General features: G+C 43.5%; 1 protein-coding gene across 4 annotated transcripts in view; it reads right to left on the bottom strand.

Moving 5' to 3' along the window:
• Nucleotides 1–9703: 9703 nt before the first annotated feature.
• KIZ (kizuna centrosomal protein) overlaps nucleotides 9704–15538 on the bottom strand; it is a 93280-nt gene continuing 87445 nt past the window's right edge. For 2 of the 4 annotated variants that reach the window (XM_061436384.1, XM_061436386.1), the window contains 3 exons: nucleotides 14769–14852; nucleotides 10250–10293; nucleotides 9704–9852 (listed from right to left, as the gene is read on the bottom strand). In XM_061436384.1, coding sequence (XP_061292368.1) covers nucleotides 9785–9852; nucleotides 10250–10293; nucleotides 14769–14852 — 196 coding nt within the window. In that variant the 3' untranslated portion in view covers nucleotides 9704–9784. The remainder of the gene's footprint in view (nucleotides 9853–10249; nucleotides 10294–14768; nucleotides 14853–15538) is intronic. The other 2 variants (XM_061436382.1, XM_061436385.1) reach the window with 1 other exon arrangement.

The raw sequence follows: 15538 nt of genomic DNA, 5'->3' as shown, positions 1-15538 counted from the left end.
GAAACTATCGCAACATTGTTAATCAGTTCTATCCCAATGCAAAATAAAAAGTTTTAAAAAATTCCATTCTTACGCACACATAAAAAGGAAACTATGAACTAATTCAGAAAGTTAACACTGTTTTAAAAGTCCTACACATATAGAACCCATCCTTGTAAATCACATAGATCACGCTTTGATTCAGAGTCGCTGATACTGAGGTTTGTCAGCATTGCTGCTCTCTGCACCCTGAGGAGCAAGCCTGGGCAGCATTTAAGGCCGCTCCATCATCCCCAGGACACTCACGCAGGGGCCTGCTGCCCATCCTGCAAGTGCTGACGTCAGCAACACCCGCGCCCTGACTCCTGACTGGCCAGCACGGCACAGCCTGGTCTCAGTTCAGTTCAGTTCAGTCTCTCAGTCGTGTCCAACTCTTTGCAACCCCGTGAATCGCAGCACGCCAGGCCTCCCTGTCTATCACCAACTCCCGGAGTTCACTCAGACTCACATCCATCGAGTCAGTGATGCCATCCAGCCATCTCATCCTCTGTTGTCCCCTTCTCCTCCTGCCCCCAATCCCTCCCAGCATCAGAGTCTTTTCCAATGAGTCAACTCTTCGCACAAGGTGGCCCAAGTCTCAGAGCTGTTTAAACGAGGTGAAAAGTATGTGTCGGAAGCAATGAAATCTTTTTCTTGACTTTTATTAGCTGGACTGGGTGAGCCTAAAATGAGGCTGCCAAAATGCTTCCTCCAAAAGGAAATCTTGTCCCCTGTTTAAAACCCTTCTATGGCTTCTAAAGGTTGACCAAAAGAATAAAGTCCAAACCCCTCTGCATGAGATACAAATCTCTTCACGACCGTTTCTTTAAAAAACGATGAATTATTTTTAGCATGCAAACATGTAGAGAATAGCATAGCATAGATGTCACGGGGCCACACTCAGATTGGATGAGTATTTGACAAAAGTTGGCACTTAGCCACATTTGCCTAGCACACTTGGTTTTTAAACTGAAAGAAGCTGTTCTGAGTGCATCATCTCTGTACGTACGGCTCGCCCTGCTGTCCTCTTGCCAGGGCCGGTCACTCTGCAGGATCTGATTATGTCTCTTCTGCCCACATTTTACATTTTCACTTCATCTGAATGCCCCCTCCTTCCCTGCAAATGATACAGTGAATTGTTCTGTGTCTTTCACTTTAACGTGGGTTTTACTCACAGTTTAAATCTTTCAGCAACATGTGCTTCTCATTGTTTTCCTGGCAGTGGGCACTAATGTGCCCCAATTTTTGCCATTTCAAACAACAGAACAATTAACATTTTGATCGTGTCTCTTTGTGTTTACAACAGAGTTTCTGCACAGAGACTTTCTTACTAGAAATATAATTAAGCCACAGACGAGAGCTATGTATGTAACTGAAAATGTTCTAGTAGCCACATTAAAAAAAAGATACAAACAAATTGATAACATTAATCTTACTAACATATTTTTGTTTAATATACCATTTCAACATATAACCAATATGTTAGTGAAACACCCTATAGTATTTCTTTCATACAAAGTCTTCAAATCCGATATGAATTTCTTGGTTTAGATGAGCCACATTTCAAGCTCTCAGGGGTCACAAGAAGCTGGTGATGAGTGTACGGACAATGTGACTGTCAAGTATATATTTAGAGATGGAACTGAAATGGAATAGGATCCCATGGTTCTCTACCCGCCCCTCCCCCCCCCCACCGCCCATGCCCTCTGCTGCTTTTTGTCTATGGAAATATTTAGCCAAAGAATAAGTTTAATCAGAGAAGTGAGAACATGCAGAAACAAAGGAAAGATAATATTAGTTTAGTCATTAAGCATAAATAAGGACCTTCAGTTCCTTCTCAAGGGCTATAGATAATATTCTGGGCCATATTCTGTGAGCTGTCTGGTAGATACTGAAACCCCCACCAGATGGAGAAGTTCACTACATGATGAGCAGACTATCGCCATGACATTTGTTGTTATTACTCGGTAAGTTGTGTCCAGCTCTTTGTGACTCCATGGACTGTAGCCCACCAGAATCCTCTGTCCATGGGATTTTTCAGGCAAGGAAACTGGAGTGGGTTGCCATTTCCTGCTCTAGGGGATCTTTCCAGACCAGGGATTGAACCCAGGTCTCCATTTTTTACCACTGAGCCACCTGGGAAGCCCCAGCCATGACACGAGCTGCCACAATTCCAAGAATTGGCCTCAAGAAATGGAAACAAACTGACCCTGGAAATGAAGATTAATTGTACTTAAAATAATCAAGATGATGCTGGTCAGATCACCAATGACCAATTTCAAGAGCTGACTGTGCTGTTTCTACATGCAGCCCCTCCGTCCATCTATAAAAGCTCTTGTACACTGATAGTCAGTGGAGGGAGTCAGCCTTTGGACTGATGTCTGCCCTCCCTCCAAGCGGCCAGCATCTGAACACCTGAAATAAAGCAAACTTTCCTTTCCACCAACCTTGCCTCTTTCATTGCTTTTTGAGAGGTGAGCAGCCAGACCCCACTTCCGGTTACAGAACCATAGCATCACAGGTTATGACACCATCTGCAATGGTGCTTGATATAAATGTGCTCTTCAAAGTGCGTGCAAGTTCTTTCCTGGTGCCCTTCCTGACGCTCAGAGGGATCTGCCTGCCATCCTTGCCTTGTCCTCTGGGTATAGAAAGCTGCCTTGTTGTACTCTCCTTTTGCTGTTTGCTTTTCTGGTAAGTTTGAGTGCCTTTTCATGTTTACTGCCCATGTAGGTTACTCTTCCTATGAATCGCTCATTCTAATCCTTTGTTCATCTTTCTGTGTCACATTTTTCTTGTTGATGTGTAGTTCTTTATGTATTTTAGCTGCAGAGCTCTGACGGACTCACATCCTGCAAATGTCACTTTCTAGTCCATGGTTTGTCTTTGCATCTTGTTGGTGTCGTTCTCATACAGAACATTCTAGTTTCAATGTAATATTTATTAATATTTTTCTTTATGAGTTTGTGCATTTTCTATGTGTGTTAAGAAATTCTTCCTTGCTTGGAAGTCATAAAGACACTTGCCTATTATTTTTTTCTTTAAGAGTTTTAAAGTCTTCGTTTTCACTTTAGTTTCACTTTAGTTTATTCTAGTTGGAATTTCCTCTGTGTTAAGTGTGATGTATAAATTTTACCCCCTTACACCCATTAGGATGGCTGCTATAAAAACATACCAGAAAATAACAAGTGTTGGTGAAATTCAAACCCTTATGCACAGTTGGTGGGAATGTATTTAAAATGGTGCAGCCACTGTGGAAAATAGGATGGCAGATCCTCAAGAAATTAAAAACAGAATTACATGATCTAGCAATTCTGCTTCAGGGGACATACCCAAAAGAATGGAAAGCAGGGAAAGAGGTCATTTTTATGTTCATAAAAATAAGTGAATAAGAACCTTATTCACAATAAGTAAAACATGGATGCAACCCAGGTGTCCACTGATGGATGAACAGAGAAACAAAATACAGCACACACCTACAATGGAATATTGTTGTTGTTTAGTCGCTCAGTTGGACATGACTGGACATGACTGAGTTGGGACTCCATAGATCATAGCCTGACAGGCTTCTCTGTCCATAGGATGTCCCAAGCCAGAATACTGGAGTGGGTTGCTAATTCCTTCTCCAGAAGATCTTCCTGAGCCAGGGATCCAACCCATGTCGCCTTCATTGGCAGGCAGATTCTTTCCCACTGTACCACCTGGGAAATTGTATGATGGAATATTATTCAGTCTTAAGAAAGGAAATTCTGATGTGTGCTCAACATGAAGGAAGCTTAAGGACATTATACTGAATGAAATAAACCAGTCACAAGAAGGCACCCTTATGTGAGGTTCTTAGACTAGTCAAAATCATAGAGGCAGAAAGTAGAACGATGGGTGTCAGGGCTGGGGGGAGTGGAGGGCAGAGAGTTATTGTGCGATGGGAACAGGTTTCAGTTTTACAAGATGAGATGAGTTGTGGAAATAGTTTATTTAAAAATGAAAAATATTTTTATCTTTAAATAAAAAGACAATTGGCACACTATTATGAATGTATGTGATACTAATGAACTGTACATTTAAAACATGGTTAAGACGGCAAATCTTATGTACATTTAGCCAGCTAAAAAAATAGAAAAAATGTACTAAGGAAAATGGTGTCAAATGTACCCTGAATGCGTAAGTGAATAAATGAGAGAATGAATGAATGAATGGTAGGGGAGAAATAAGGCAGTGAGCGAAGGATAGAAGATGCCAGGTATTAAGAGATGGCAGTGGAAGGACAGCCAGAAGCTTCGACCTCAGTCTTTGCTGAACAGGAGCAAGGCCACATCCTGAGCTGGGGGAGGGTGAGGCTCGAGGAGCGGGTGTGGGGCTGCTCCCTTCAGAAACTGACAAAGGGTCATTACAGATGCTGCTATCCGCTGAGAGATAATTGAAGCAAAATAAATACTTTATGATTGAAGCATAACACACTTAATTTTGTGTTTTGCCATGTGGATTACCAACTGGTCCAGCATCATTCACTGAAAAGTCTGTTACCACCTCATTGGTTTCTGAAACATCTGTCTGTACCCAGATCTCATGCCTGGGTTTTTTTCTGGGGCCTCTATGGCAACCCACTCCAGTATTCCTACCTGGAAAATTGCATGGACAGAGGAGCCTGGCGGGCTACAGTCCATGGGGTCGCAAAAAGAGTGGCCACGACTGAGCAACTGAGCAACATTCTGCTCCAAGTTTCCAGCCCTGAGCCTGGAACACAGACCTAATGATGATCTTGATAATAAATCTTGATGTTTGCTATGGTAAGATCTTCTCTTTATTATGCAGAACTGTTGGCCATTTTGAACCTTTAAATTCCTTCCAGGCTTAATGACCAGCTTGTCAACTTCTTGGAAATGACCTGTTGGGATTTTGATTGAAATGGCATTGACTTCTGGGATTAATCTGGACAGAACTTGTACTTTTGAAAATAGAATCTTCTCATCCATAAATGTGTAGTTCTCTACTGTCAATAGATGTTTAAATTTCGTCTTTCACTGATGGCCTAAAAACTTGAAGATTTTTCACATGTAATTTTTGATTACTGTAAATGGCATCTTTAAAAAATATTTTCAAACTGGCTTTCTGGGTGTATCACTATACTGTTGATTTTTTTTTTAACCTTAAAAAAAATTTATTATTTATTTGGCTGTGTTGAGTCTCAGTCGCTAAACAGCATTTTCGTTGAGTCATGCAGGATCTTTCATTGTGGCACATGGGTTCAGTTGCTCTGCAGCTTGTGGGATCGTAGTTCCCTGACCAGTAATCGAACCCATGTCCCTTGTATTGCAAGGCAGATTCTTTACCAGTGGTTCACCAGGAAAGTCCCTATACTGTTAATTGTTGAAATTGCTTTTATCTCAAAACTCTCACTGGTTTTAATGCTCTTCTCCAGCGTCTGGATCTTCTTTGGAGACAACCTTGGCATCAATCACCCACACTTTGTAGCCTCCCCCCTTGCTCCCACAGTCTGTAGCCCCTCTTCCTCTCGGGCGCCCCTCCAGCCCTCATCCTTGCCACACACGTCCTGCACTGGTTTCACGTGAGGACCGTTTCATTTGCACCAGTTCTCTTATGCCTCTGGGCCTTGCTGGGGTCATTTCTCTGCCTGGAGTGTTCTTGCTCCTCCAGGCCCCGCCTGTCCTGTGCTAATGTCACCTCCCATGTGAAAGTTCCCCAACTCAGCCGCAGAAGGAATAGTGTTTTCGCTGCTCAGAGCTTCAGGGACAAAGGATCTACCAAAGGGGCTGTACACAATGTGCTGAGCTTCAGGCTTTTTCACCCTTGTTGGAGTGAGGGCGCCCGAGGTCAGTGACTATATCAGATCCAGCCCTGTGCTCCCAAAGACTAGTCCCCCAGAGTCTGACACACAGGAAGTGTCAGGATACGCAGCTTGATCAAGCTGTATCCGAACTTCACTTGGTAGAGCTGGGAGGGTGGTCACCCCAGATCTAGAGTTGAATTCTCAACACTGTGGGTTCCCAGGATTGATTTCATCATATTAACCAAGCTCACAAAGTTTGTTTCTTTGACTAGGGTGAAGTAAGAGATTGTGAAATATGTATTGATCTCTGCCCCTGGTTTCTGACACAGAGCTCCTAAAACCCCTGGAATTCCTTGGGCAAAGAAGTGGTTTTTTTTTTTTCCTAATGAGGTGGCTCTGGGGTGGGGGTGGGGGTTCCTGGAGTGCTGCAGGAGAGGGAGCTGGACACTGAAAACACAAAGCCATGATTAGAAGCTTGAAACTATCAGCTTCAGGCTCCCCCTCTTTGCAGAGTGAAGAGGGGCTAGAGGTGTGTTGTTTTTTTAATTGAAGTATAACTGATTTACAATGTTGTTTTATTTCTCCTGTACAGCTAAATGATTCAGTTATACATACATACATTCTTTTTTGTATCCTTTTCCATTATGGTTTATCACGGGATATTGACTATAGCTCCCAGTGCTCTACAGCAGACCTTGTTGCTTATCCATTCTCTGTGTAATAGTTTGCATCTGCTAATCCCAGCCTCCCACTCCATGCCTCTCCCAATCCCCTCCCCCTTGGCAACCACAAGTCTCTTCTCTATGTCTGTGAGTCTGTTTCATAGGCAGGTTCATTTGTATCATATTTTAGATTCCACATGAAAGTGATATGGTGTTTGTCTTTCTCTTACTTCACTTAGTATGATAATCTCTAGGTCCATCCATGTTGATGCAAATGACTCTACTTCATTCTTTTTTATGGCTGAGTGGTATTCTATTGTATATATGTACCACATCTTCTTCACCCGTTCATCTGTCAATGGACAATCAGGTTGTTGGAAGTGGAGTTAATAATCAATCATGCCTACATGATGAGGCTGCCGTAAAATCACCGAAGATTCACAGCGCTTCTGGGTTGCTCAGCACGTGGCGGTGCCGGGAGGGGACTGCACCCAGTGGGGACGTGGGAGCTCCGTGCCCTTTCCCCGGATCCCACCCTGCACATCTTTGCACCTGGATGGTCTCCGCTGTACTTGATCATATTTCATGATAAACTGCTAAATGTAAGAAAGGGTTACACTGGGTCTTGTGAGCCATTCTGACAGATTATCAGACTCAAGTTGTGGGGACCTCAATTTACAGAGCAATCAGATGGAGATTTTGGGAATCTGGGGCCCTACAACCTCTGATTGGCGTCTGAAGTAGGGGTTAGCCTTGTGGGACTGAGCCAGGAAACTGGGGTCTGCACTAACTCCAGATACTACCAGAATGGAACAGAGTTGTAGGACCTGCAGCCAGTGTCAGAGCTCGGGCTGATGTAGGGGGGAAGAACGCCGACGCCTGGGGCCAGTCTTCTGAGTGCGGCAGTTGTTAGAGAGCAAAAGAAAACACAGGTTGTTAACTTAGGCTGTGATTCTGCTCTTACCTGGGAAACAAGACAAGCTGTGGGCCCAGTGCACGGCCTCCCTGGGAGCTTAACCCCGGCAGAGACCCCAAAATAGGTTAGCAAGTTGTTGGTGAGCAGAGCGCCCCCTCTTCGTATATTTTCAAAAGTCAGTTATCTTCTTTCCCCTAAAGAGTATTTGAAAAGGGAAATTTATACCACTTCTTTTTAAACCAGGGTCACTGGAGATAAATACAAAGTAACTGAAAATAAAATGCATTAATTTTCGATGGAAAATTCTGCCTGGTAATGGCATTGGGCCCCAGGCCTTCCCTACCACTACTGAATGTAAGATACACTCATGTTGAAGGCCAGCACCACCCGAGGCTTTGCTCGGGACCAGCATCAGTGCTCACATGTGTGGCCTCTAGTAGAAGCTATGCAGAGGCAGGACTCTGTATGTTCCATCAGCACGCCTGACAATATCTAGGAAGCATCCTGGCTGAAGGGCTTGTTTTATTTTTTTAGTGGGTATAAGCAAGCTGTTTAAACTTGGTAAAATCTAGAATTAAAATTAAAAGTGTTTACAAGAGTTTTTAAAGGGTTTTATATGCATAGAGAAACTCTAGAAGCAATTACCCAAACGTCAGTAATGTTGACCACTGGACTTGTGTGTATGTGGACTAAGTTTAGATTTTTAGAGAAGCTGCAAAGATCACAGAGTTCTTATGTACCTTTCACTCAGGTTCAGTTTCCTCTAGTGGTACATTCCTCTAATCCCACATTTAAAAAAATATTCATTATTTATTTATTTGGCTGCCCTGGGTCTTAGTTGTGGCATGTGGGCTAGTTTTCCGACCATGGATGGAACCTGGACTCCGTTTGGGGGGCTTGGATTCCTAGCCACTGGACCACCCTGGAAGCCCCTAATTTCACATTTCTGTGGTGCGTTTGTCAGAACTAAGAAACCAACACCAGGCATCACTATCAGCTAAGCTGTGCTGTGAAGTTGCTCAGTCGTGTCCGACTCTGCGACACCATGGACTGTAGCCTGCCAGACTTCTCCTTCCATGGGATTTTCCAGGCAAAAATACTGGAGTGGGTTGCCATATCCTTCTCCAGGGGATCTTCCCAACCCAGAGATCAAACCTGGGTCTCCTGCATTGCAGGCAGACTCTTTACTGATTGAGCCACCAGGGAATCCCTATTTTATCAACTAAACTCCAGACTTGATTTGGATTTCACCAAATTTTCCATTAATGTCCACTCTTTTTGTTCAAGGATCCAATCCAGGGTCCCACATTTCACTGAGATGTCATATCTCCTTTGTCTCCTCTGGCCTGTGACCGTTTCTATGTTCGTCTTTATGATCTTGACTGTGTTTTTCTGTTGTTAGTGCTTTTGTTATCTTGACTAATTCAAGTCACAAGGGTTTTTACCCATGTTTCCTCTTCAGAATTTGATAGTTCAGTTCTTACATTGGGTCTTTGACCCATTTTGGGTTACTGTTTGTACACAGTGTGAGGTAGAGATCCAACTTCATCTCTTCGCATTAGACTGTCCAGTTGTCTCAGCATCATTTGTTGAAAATACCAGTTCGTTCCCCACTGAATGGTCTTGGCAACATTACTGAAAATCAACTGATCATAAATTTGACAGTTTATGACTGGATCATCAATTCCGGATTATATGTGAATCAGTATTTCTCGCAGTACCACACGGTCTTAACTGTCTGCGTGTTAAGTTGCTCAGTCATGTCTGACTCTGGGACTGTAGCCTGCCCCCAAGGACTGTAGCCCACTAGGCTCCTCTGTCCATGGAATTCTCCAGGCAAGAATACTGGAGTGGGTTGCCATTCCCTTCTCCAGGGGATTTCCCTGACCAAGGGATCCATCCCAGATCTCCTGCATTGCAGTCAGATGCTTTACCATCTGAGCTACTACACCATCTTTACTTACCCTATCTTCACTTACTGCAGCATTTAAGTAAGTTTCAAAACTGCAAAGTGCGAGTCCTCCAACTTTTTCAAGACTGACTTGGTTATTTTGGGTCCCCTGAATTTTGTTATGAATTTTAGAATTAGCCTGTCAACTTCTACAAAGAAACCAACTGGGTTTTGATGGGCACTGTATTCATCACTGTGCTTTTTGATAACGCTTCAAAACAAATATGCCACTTTATATTTACATCATGAAATTCCACTGGAATAACAATATGGTCCCTAAGATTGTTAGGGACCAAATTCTCACATTAAACAACTAGAAAACTTAAAAGGGCACAATGATTTTGGACATTACATCTGAACACAGGGACTTAGCTTGTTTGGAAACTTTATTTCTAACAGATATTGCAGCTTATAAGTCATAAAAATCACCAAAATCATTGGTGGATGTGTTATGGTGTCCTGGGACGTAGAGCAGCTTCGATTTCTGAGTTACTCTCATCAGACTCGCTCCAGAAGGCTGGAAGAGAAAACCAGAGAGCAGCTCAGCATCTCTACAGTCTGATTAGCTCGACTTCACCAACCCAGCCCACAAAGGGCTTCCTGGGGACCCCATGTGGTGCACGTGAGCAGACGTGCCTAGAGCACAGGCCAGGATCCCTGGCAAACTCACACCTGCAAGTTAAAACGGTGTGGTCCCTGGCCACGGGAGAAGCCTCCGGGTCCTTCCCAGGGAGAAGCCTCCTGTTCTCTGTAGAGGCCACGGGTCCTTCCAGGGAGACTTTCGGGCCGTGAGCACAGGCAGGCTCTCCACCCCCTCATATCTCCCTTAAAGGTGCAGATGACACCACACATCACAAACCACCCTTTTTGTTAAAACACAAAATGACAGTCTGGTCTCCAACTGTTTCTCTTACCTTTAGACTTTAAATTGGTAGTTAGCTTCCCTTCATTTTCATGCCTGTAAAATAAAGAAATAGAACCTAAATTTTGAAAAAAAGACTAATAGTTTTACATGGGTAAGTGAGGAAAGAGGCACTTGTTACTCACTGAGAGGCCAAGAAGTTTATGTTTACTCCCCAAGTTTTAAAAGCAGAAAGCAAATGTCAGGGTCCCCTTGGCCCAGAGGCACCTACTGATTGATGCTCTCTGGTGGAAGGGTCCCAGCAGCCTTGGTCTCCCGCTCGCTGGGAAGGCAGGAGGCAGGCCCAGGGGCACACAAGCAGGCACAACTCATCACTGCCAGCCCAGCTGGAAGTAGATGACCCGGGAGCAGCGAGAAGTAAGCCAAGAGGTTACAAAACTTACCTCCATCAAGCCCGTGATACCAACACTCAACCGTTTAACAAGGAGTTCACAATAAACTCTGTGTGCTTAATTAAGGACACTGACTCTGGGTGGAGAAAACTCAAGTGTCCTGTCACCTGTGTTCAGGTTTCCGTGTGTCACATACACGAAAATGTGAGGGTCCAAGGATGCATCTGACGCTGGCTGACATGCTTACTGAAGCCGTTGGCCCGAGCAGGTGGCTCTGTAAGAGGTGGTGCCCACCTCCATCACCTTCTCCATCCCAATTGTCATGCATGTGAGAGTCATCTCTGGGAGCACCATCCAAGCTTTTAATTACACTTAAATTCTTTAAGGTTTGTAGTAAATGGTCAGTTCAGTTCAGTCGCTCAGTCGTGTCAAACTCTTTGTGACCCCCAAAATCACAGCATGCCAGGCCTCCCTGTCCATCACCAACTCCTGGAGTTCACTCAGACTCATGTTCACCGAGTCAGTGATCCCATCCAGCCATCTCATCCTCTGCCGTCCCCTTCTTCTCCTGCCCCCAATCCCTCCCAGCATCAGAGTCTTTTCCAATGAGTCAACTCTTTGCGTGAGGTGGCCAAAGTACTGGAGTTTCAGCTTTAGCATCATTCCTTCCAAAGAAATCCCAGGGCTGATCTCCTTCAGAATGGACTGGTTGGATCTCCTTGCAGTCCAAGGGACCCTCAAGAGTCTTTTCCAACACCACAGTTCAAAAGCATCGATTCTTCGGCACTCAGCCTTCTTCACAGTCCAACTCTCACATCCATACATGACCACTGGAAAAACCATAGCCTTGACTAGACAAACCTTTGTTGGCAAACTAATGTCTCTGCTTTTGAATATGCTATCTAGGTTGGGCATAACTTTTCTTCCAAGGAGTAAGCGTCTTTTAATTTCATGGCTGCAATCACCATCTGCAGTGATTTTGGAGCCCCAAAAATAAAGTCTCACACTGTTTCCACTGTTTTCCCATCTATTTCCCATGAAGTGATGGGACCAGATGCCATGATCTTCGTTTTCTGAATGTTGTTTTAAGCCAACTTTTTCACTCTCCTCTTTCACCTTCATCAAGAGGCTTTTTAATTCCTCTTCACTTTCTGCCATAAGGGTGGTGTCATCTGCATATGTGAGGTTATTGATATTTCTCCCGGCAATCTTGATTCCAGCTTGTGCTTCTTCCAGCCCAGCGTTTCACATGATGTACTCTGCATAGAAGTTAAATAAGCAGGGTGACAATATACAGCCCTGATGTACTCCTTTTCCTATTTGGAACCAGTCTGTTGTTCCATGTCTAGTTCTAACTGTTGCTTCCTGACCTGCATATAGGTTTCTCAAGAGGCAGATCAGATGGTCTGGTATTCCCATCTCCTTCAGAATTTTCCACAGTTTCTTGTGATCCACACAGTCAAAGGCTTTGGCATAGTCAATAAAGCAGAAATAGATGTTTTTCTGGAACTCTCTTGCTTTTTTGGTGCTCCAGCAGATGTTGGTAATTTGATCTCTGGTTCCTCTGCCTTTTCTAAAACCAGCTTGAACATCTGGAAGTTCACGGTTCACGTACGGCTGAAGCCTGGCTTGGAGAATTTTGAGCATTACTTTACTAGCGTGTGAGATGAATGCAATTGTGCAGTAGTTTGAACATTCTTTGGCATTGCCTTTCTTTGGGATTGGGAGGAAAACTGACCTTTTCCAGTCCTGTGGCCACTGCTGAGTTTTCCAAATTTGCTGGCAGATTGAGTGCAGCACTTTCACAGCATCATCTTTCAGGATTTGAAATAGCTCAACTGGAATTCTATCACCTCCACTAGCTTTGTTCATAGTGATGCTTTCTAAGGCCCACTTGACTTCACATTCCAGGATGTCTGGCTCTAGGTGAATGATCACACCATCATGATTATCTGCGTTGTGTAGATCTTTTTTGTACAGTTCTTCTGTGTATTCTTGCCACCTCTTCTTAATATCTTCTGCTTCTGTTAGGTCCATACCATTTCTGTCCTTTATCGAGCCCATCTTTGCATGAAATATTCCCTTGGTATCTCTGATTTTCTTGAAGAGATCCCTAGTCTTTCCCATTCTGTTGTTTTCCTCTATTTCTTTGCATTGATCACTGAAGAAGGCTTTCTTATCTCTTCTTGCTATTCTTTGGAACTCTGCATTCAGATGTTTATATCTTTCCTTTTCTCCTTTGCTTTTTGCTTCTCTTCTTTTCACAGCTATTTGTAAGGCCTCCCCAGACAGCCATTTTGCTTTTTTGCATTTCTTTTCCATGGGGATGGTCTTGATCCTTGTCTCCTGTACAATGTCACGAACCTCAGTCCATAGTTCATCAGGCACTCTGTCTAGTAAACGGTCAAGGGGATATTAAAAAAGAAATAGTTGCTTGTGTATGGCTTGACATTCCGATGTTTTTCTCATGTTTCTGTTGAAGTTTTCACTCGAGTTTACATTTGGAGATTATTCCATGAAGGCAGATTCTGGCCTTTAGCTGGGAAGAGGGCTGAGAAAGGGCGAGGACCATTGTGCAGCAGTGACTCCAGAAACCCTGGGGACTCACCTCTGTTCCTTTGGGCTAACCTAGGACTTGAAAATCTGCCTTCTGCCACAGCTGCCATAATTTACATTTTTTTTTTCCAGAAAAGAAGCTCCATGAAGGCATAATTTTCTAGGCTCAACATCTGTCAATGTTCCCCTTAAACTTGGTACCTGTTTCTTTGTTTTGAGATATAGCCGATGTATAGTATTATACGTTACATGTATACAACACAGTGATTCACAATTTTGAAAGGTTATATTCATTTATAGTTATTATAAAATGTTGGCTATATTCCCTGTGTTGTACAATAAAACCCGTGCCTCTTAATCTCCTCCCCTAGCACACCCTACTGGTAACCACTAGTTTGTTCATTGTATCTTGAAAATTTTTTATTGGAGTATAGTTGATTTAGAATGTTGTACCAGTTTCTGTTGTATAGCAAAGTGAATCAGTTATACACATACCTCTACTCTTTTTATTTATTTAAAAATATTTATTTTTTGGCTGTGCTGGGTCTTACTGGTAGCACGTGAGATCTCCAATCTTCGCTGTGGTATGCGAGTTCTTAGTTGCGGCACGTGGACTCTTAGTTGAGGTAGGTGGGATCTAGTTCCCTGGCCAGGGATTAAACCTGGGCCCCTGGCACTGGAAGCACAAAGTCTCACCTACTGGACCACCAGGGAAGTTCCTAACCACCCTCTTTTAGATTCTTTTCCCACGTAGGTCGTTAGCAGATTATCGAGTAGAGCTCCCTGTGCTACACAGGACGTCCTTGATAGGGTTCTCTGTGTCTATGAGCCTGTTTTTTTATTACAAGCACTGGTTTATTGTATTTTTTTTTAGATTCTACATTAAGGGATATCATACAATATTTGTCTTTCTTTCTTTGACTTACTTCTCTTAGTGTAAAATTCTTCAAGTCCACCCGTGTTGATGTAAATGACAAAATTTCATCGTTTTGTGGCTGAGCAGGTTTCGCTGTACACATGGACCACATCTTCTTTATCCACTCATCTGCTGGCGGGCCCCTAGGTTGCTTCCTTATCTTGGCAACATCAGGGTGCATGTATCATTTCAAATAGCATTTTCATTTCTTTCAGATATATACCCAAGAGTGGAATTGCTGAGTTATATGATAGCTCTTTATATTATATATGATAGTTATCATATGGTTATATGATACTGTTCTTGCCTGGAGAATCCCATGGACGGAGGAGCCTGGTAGGCTGCAGTCCATGGGGTCGCTGAGGGTCGGACATAACTGAGTGACTTCACTTTCACTTTTTACTTTCATGCATTGGAGAAGGAAATGGCAACCCACTCTAGTGTTCTTGCCTGGAGAATCCCAGGGACGGGGGAGCCTGGTGGGCTGCCATCTATGGGGTCACACAGAGTCGGACACGACTGAAGTGACTTAGCAGCAGCAGCATGATAGCTCTATTTTTAGTTTTTTTGAGAAACCTCCTTCCATACTGTTTTCTACGGTGGCTGCACCAATTTACATTCCCACCAATGTATGAAGTGTTACTTCTTTTCTACAGTCTCACAAATATTTGTTATTTGTGGTCTTTTATAAGGATGGCCATTCTGACCTCATTGTGGTTTTGATCTGCATTTCTCTAACAATTAGCAATTTGAAGCATCTTTCTGTGTTCTTGTTGGTCATCTCCATGTCCCTGAAAAAAAAAATGTCTATTTGGGTCTTCTGCCCATTTTTTAATAGGGGTTTTTTTTTTTTTATTTAGTTGTATGAGCTCTTTATTTTCGATATTAACCCCTTATCAGTCATATCATTAGCAAATATTTCCACCTGGTCTGTATGTAGGCTGTCTTTTGGTTTGTCAATGGTTTCCTCTTCTGTGCAAAAGTTTTTAAGTCTAATTAGGTCCCATTAATTTTTTTTTTAGGTTCCATTTATTTTTGCTTTTATTTCCTTTAGAAGACAGATCCAAAAAAAATATTGTTGCGGGTTGTGTCTACTATTTATCCAGCTCCCACTTCACGAGGACACGGGGCTCACTCTGGGGCAGGGGTCAGCAGATATAACAATGCTATAAAGATGCAGAGAGAGACTAATTTGCCAGTTGATATTCAAATAATTAGAGCCACCTGGCTGGCAGGGGGCTGGCAGGAGCACTACAGGGAGGACTGAGAGAACAGGTGGATGATGGGGTAGGTGGTAGTGTGGCTGCAAGATCCCAGGGAAGCAAGGCACCCCCTGGACTCTACTGTGGCAGCTGGAAGGGATTTCCAGGCCAGGGCAAGACAAGGGCACAGAGGCAGGTAAGCACACGCCAGGTCCTTACCACGTGGCCCCTGCTCTGAGCTCCACACGCATGTCCAGAGCTCACTGGCTGGCTCA

The sequence above is a fragment of the Bos javanicus genome, chromosome 13 (assembly GCF_032452875.1).
Source record: "Bos javanicus breed banteng chromosome 13, ARS-OSU_banteng_1.0, whole genome shotgun sequence".
NCBI lineage: Eukaryota > Metazoa > Chordata > Mammalia > Artiodactyla > Bovidae > Bos > Bos javanicus.
This window is presented reverse-complemented; position numbering and strand designations above follow the sequence as displayed.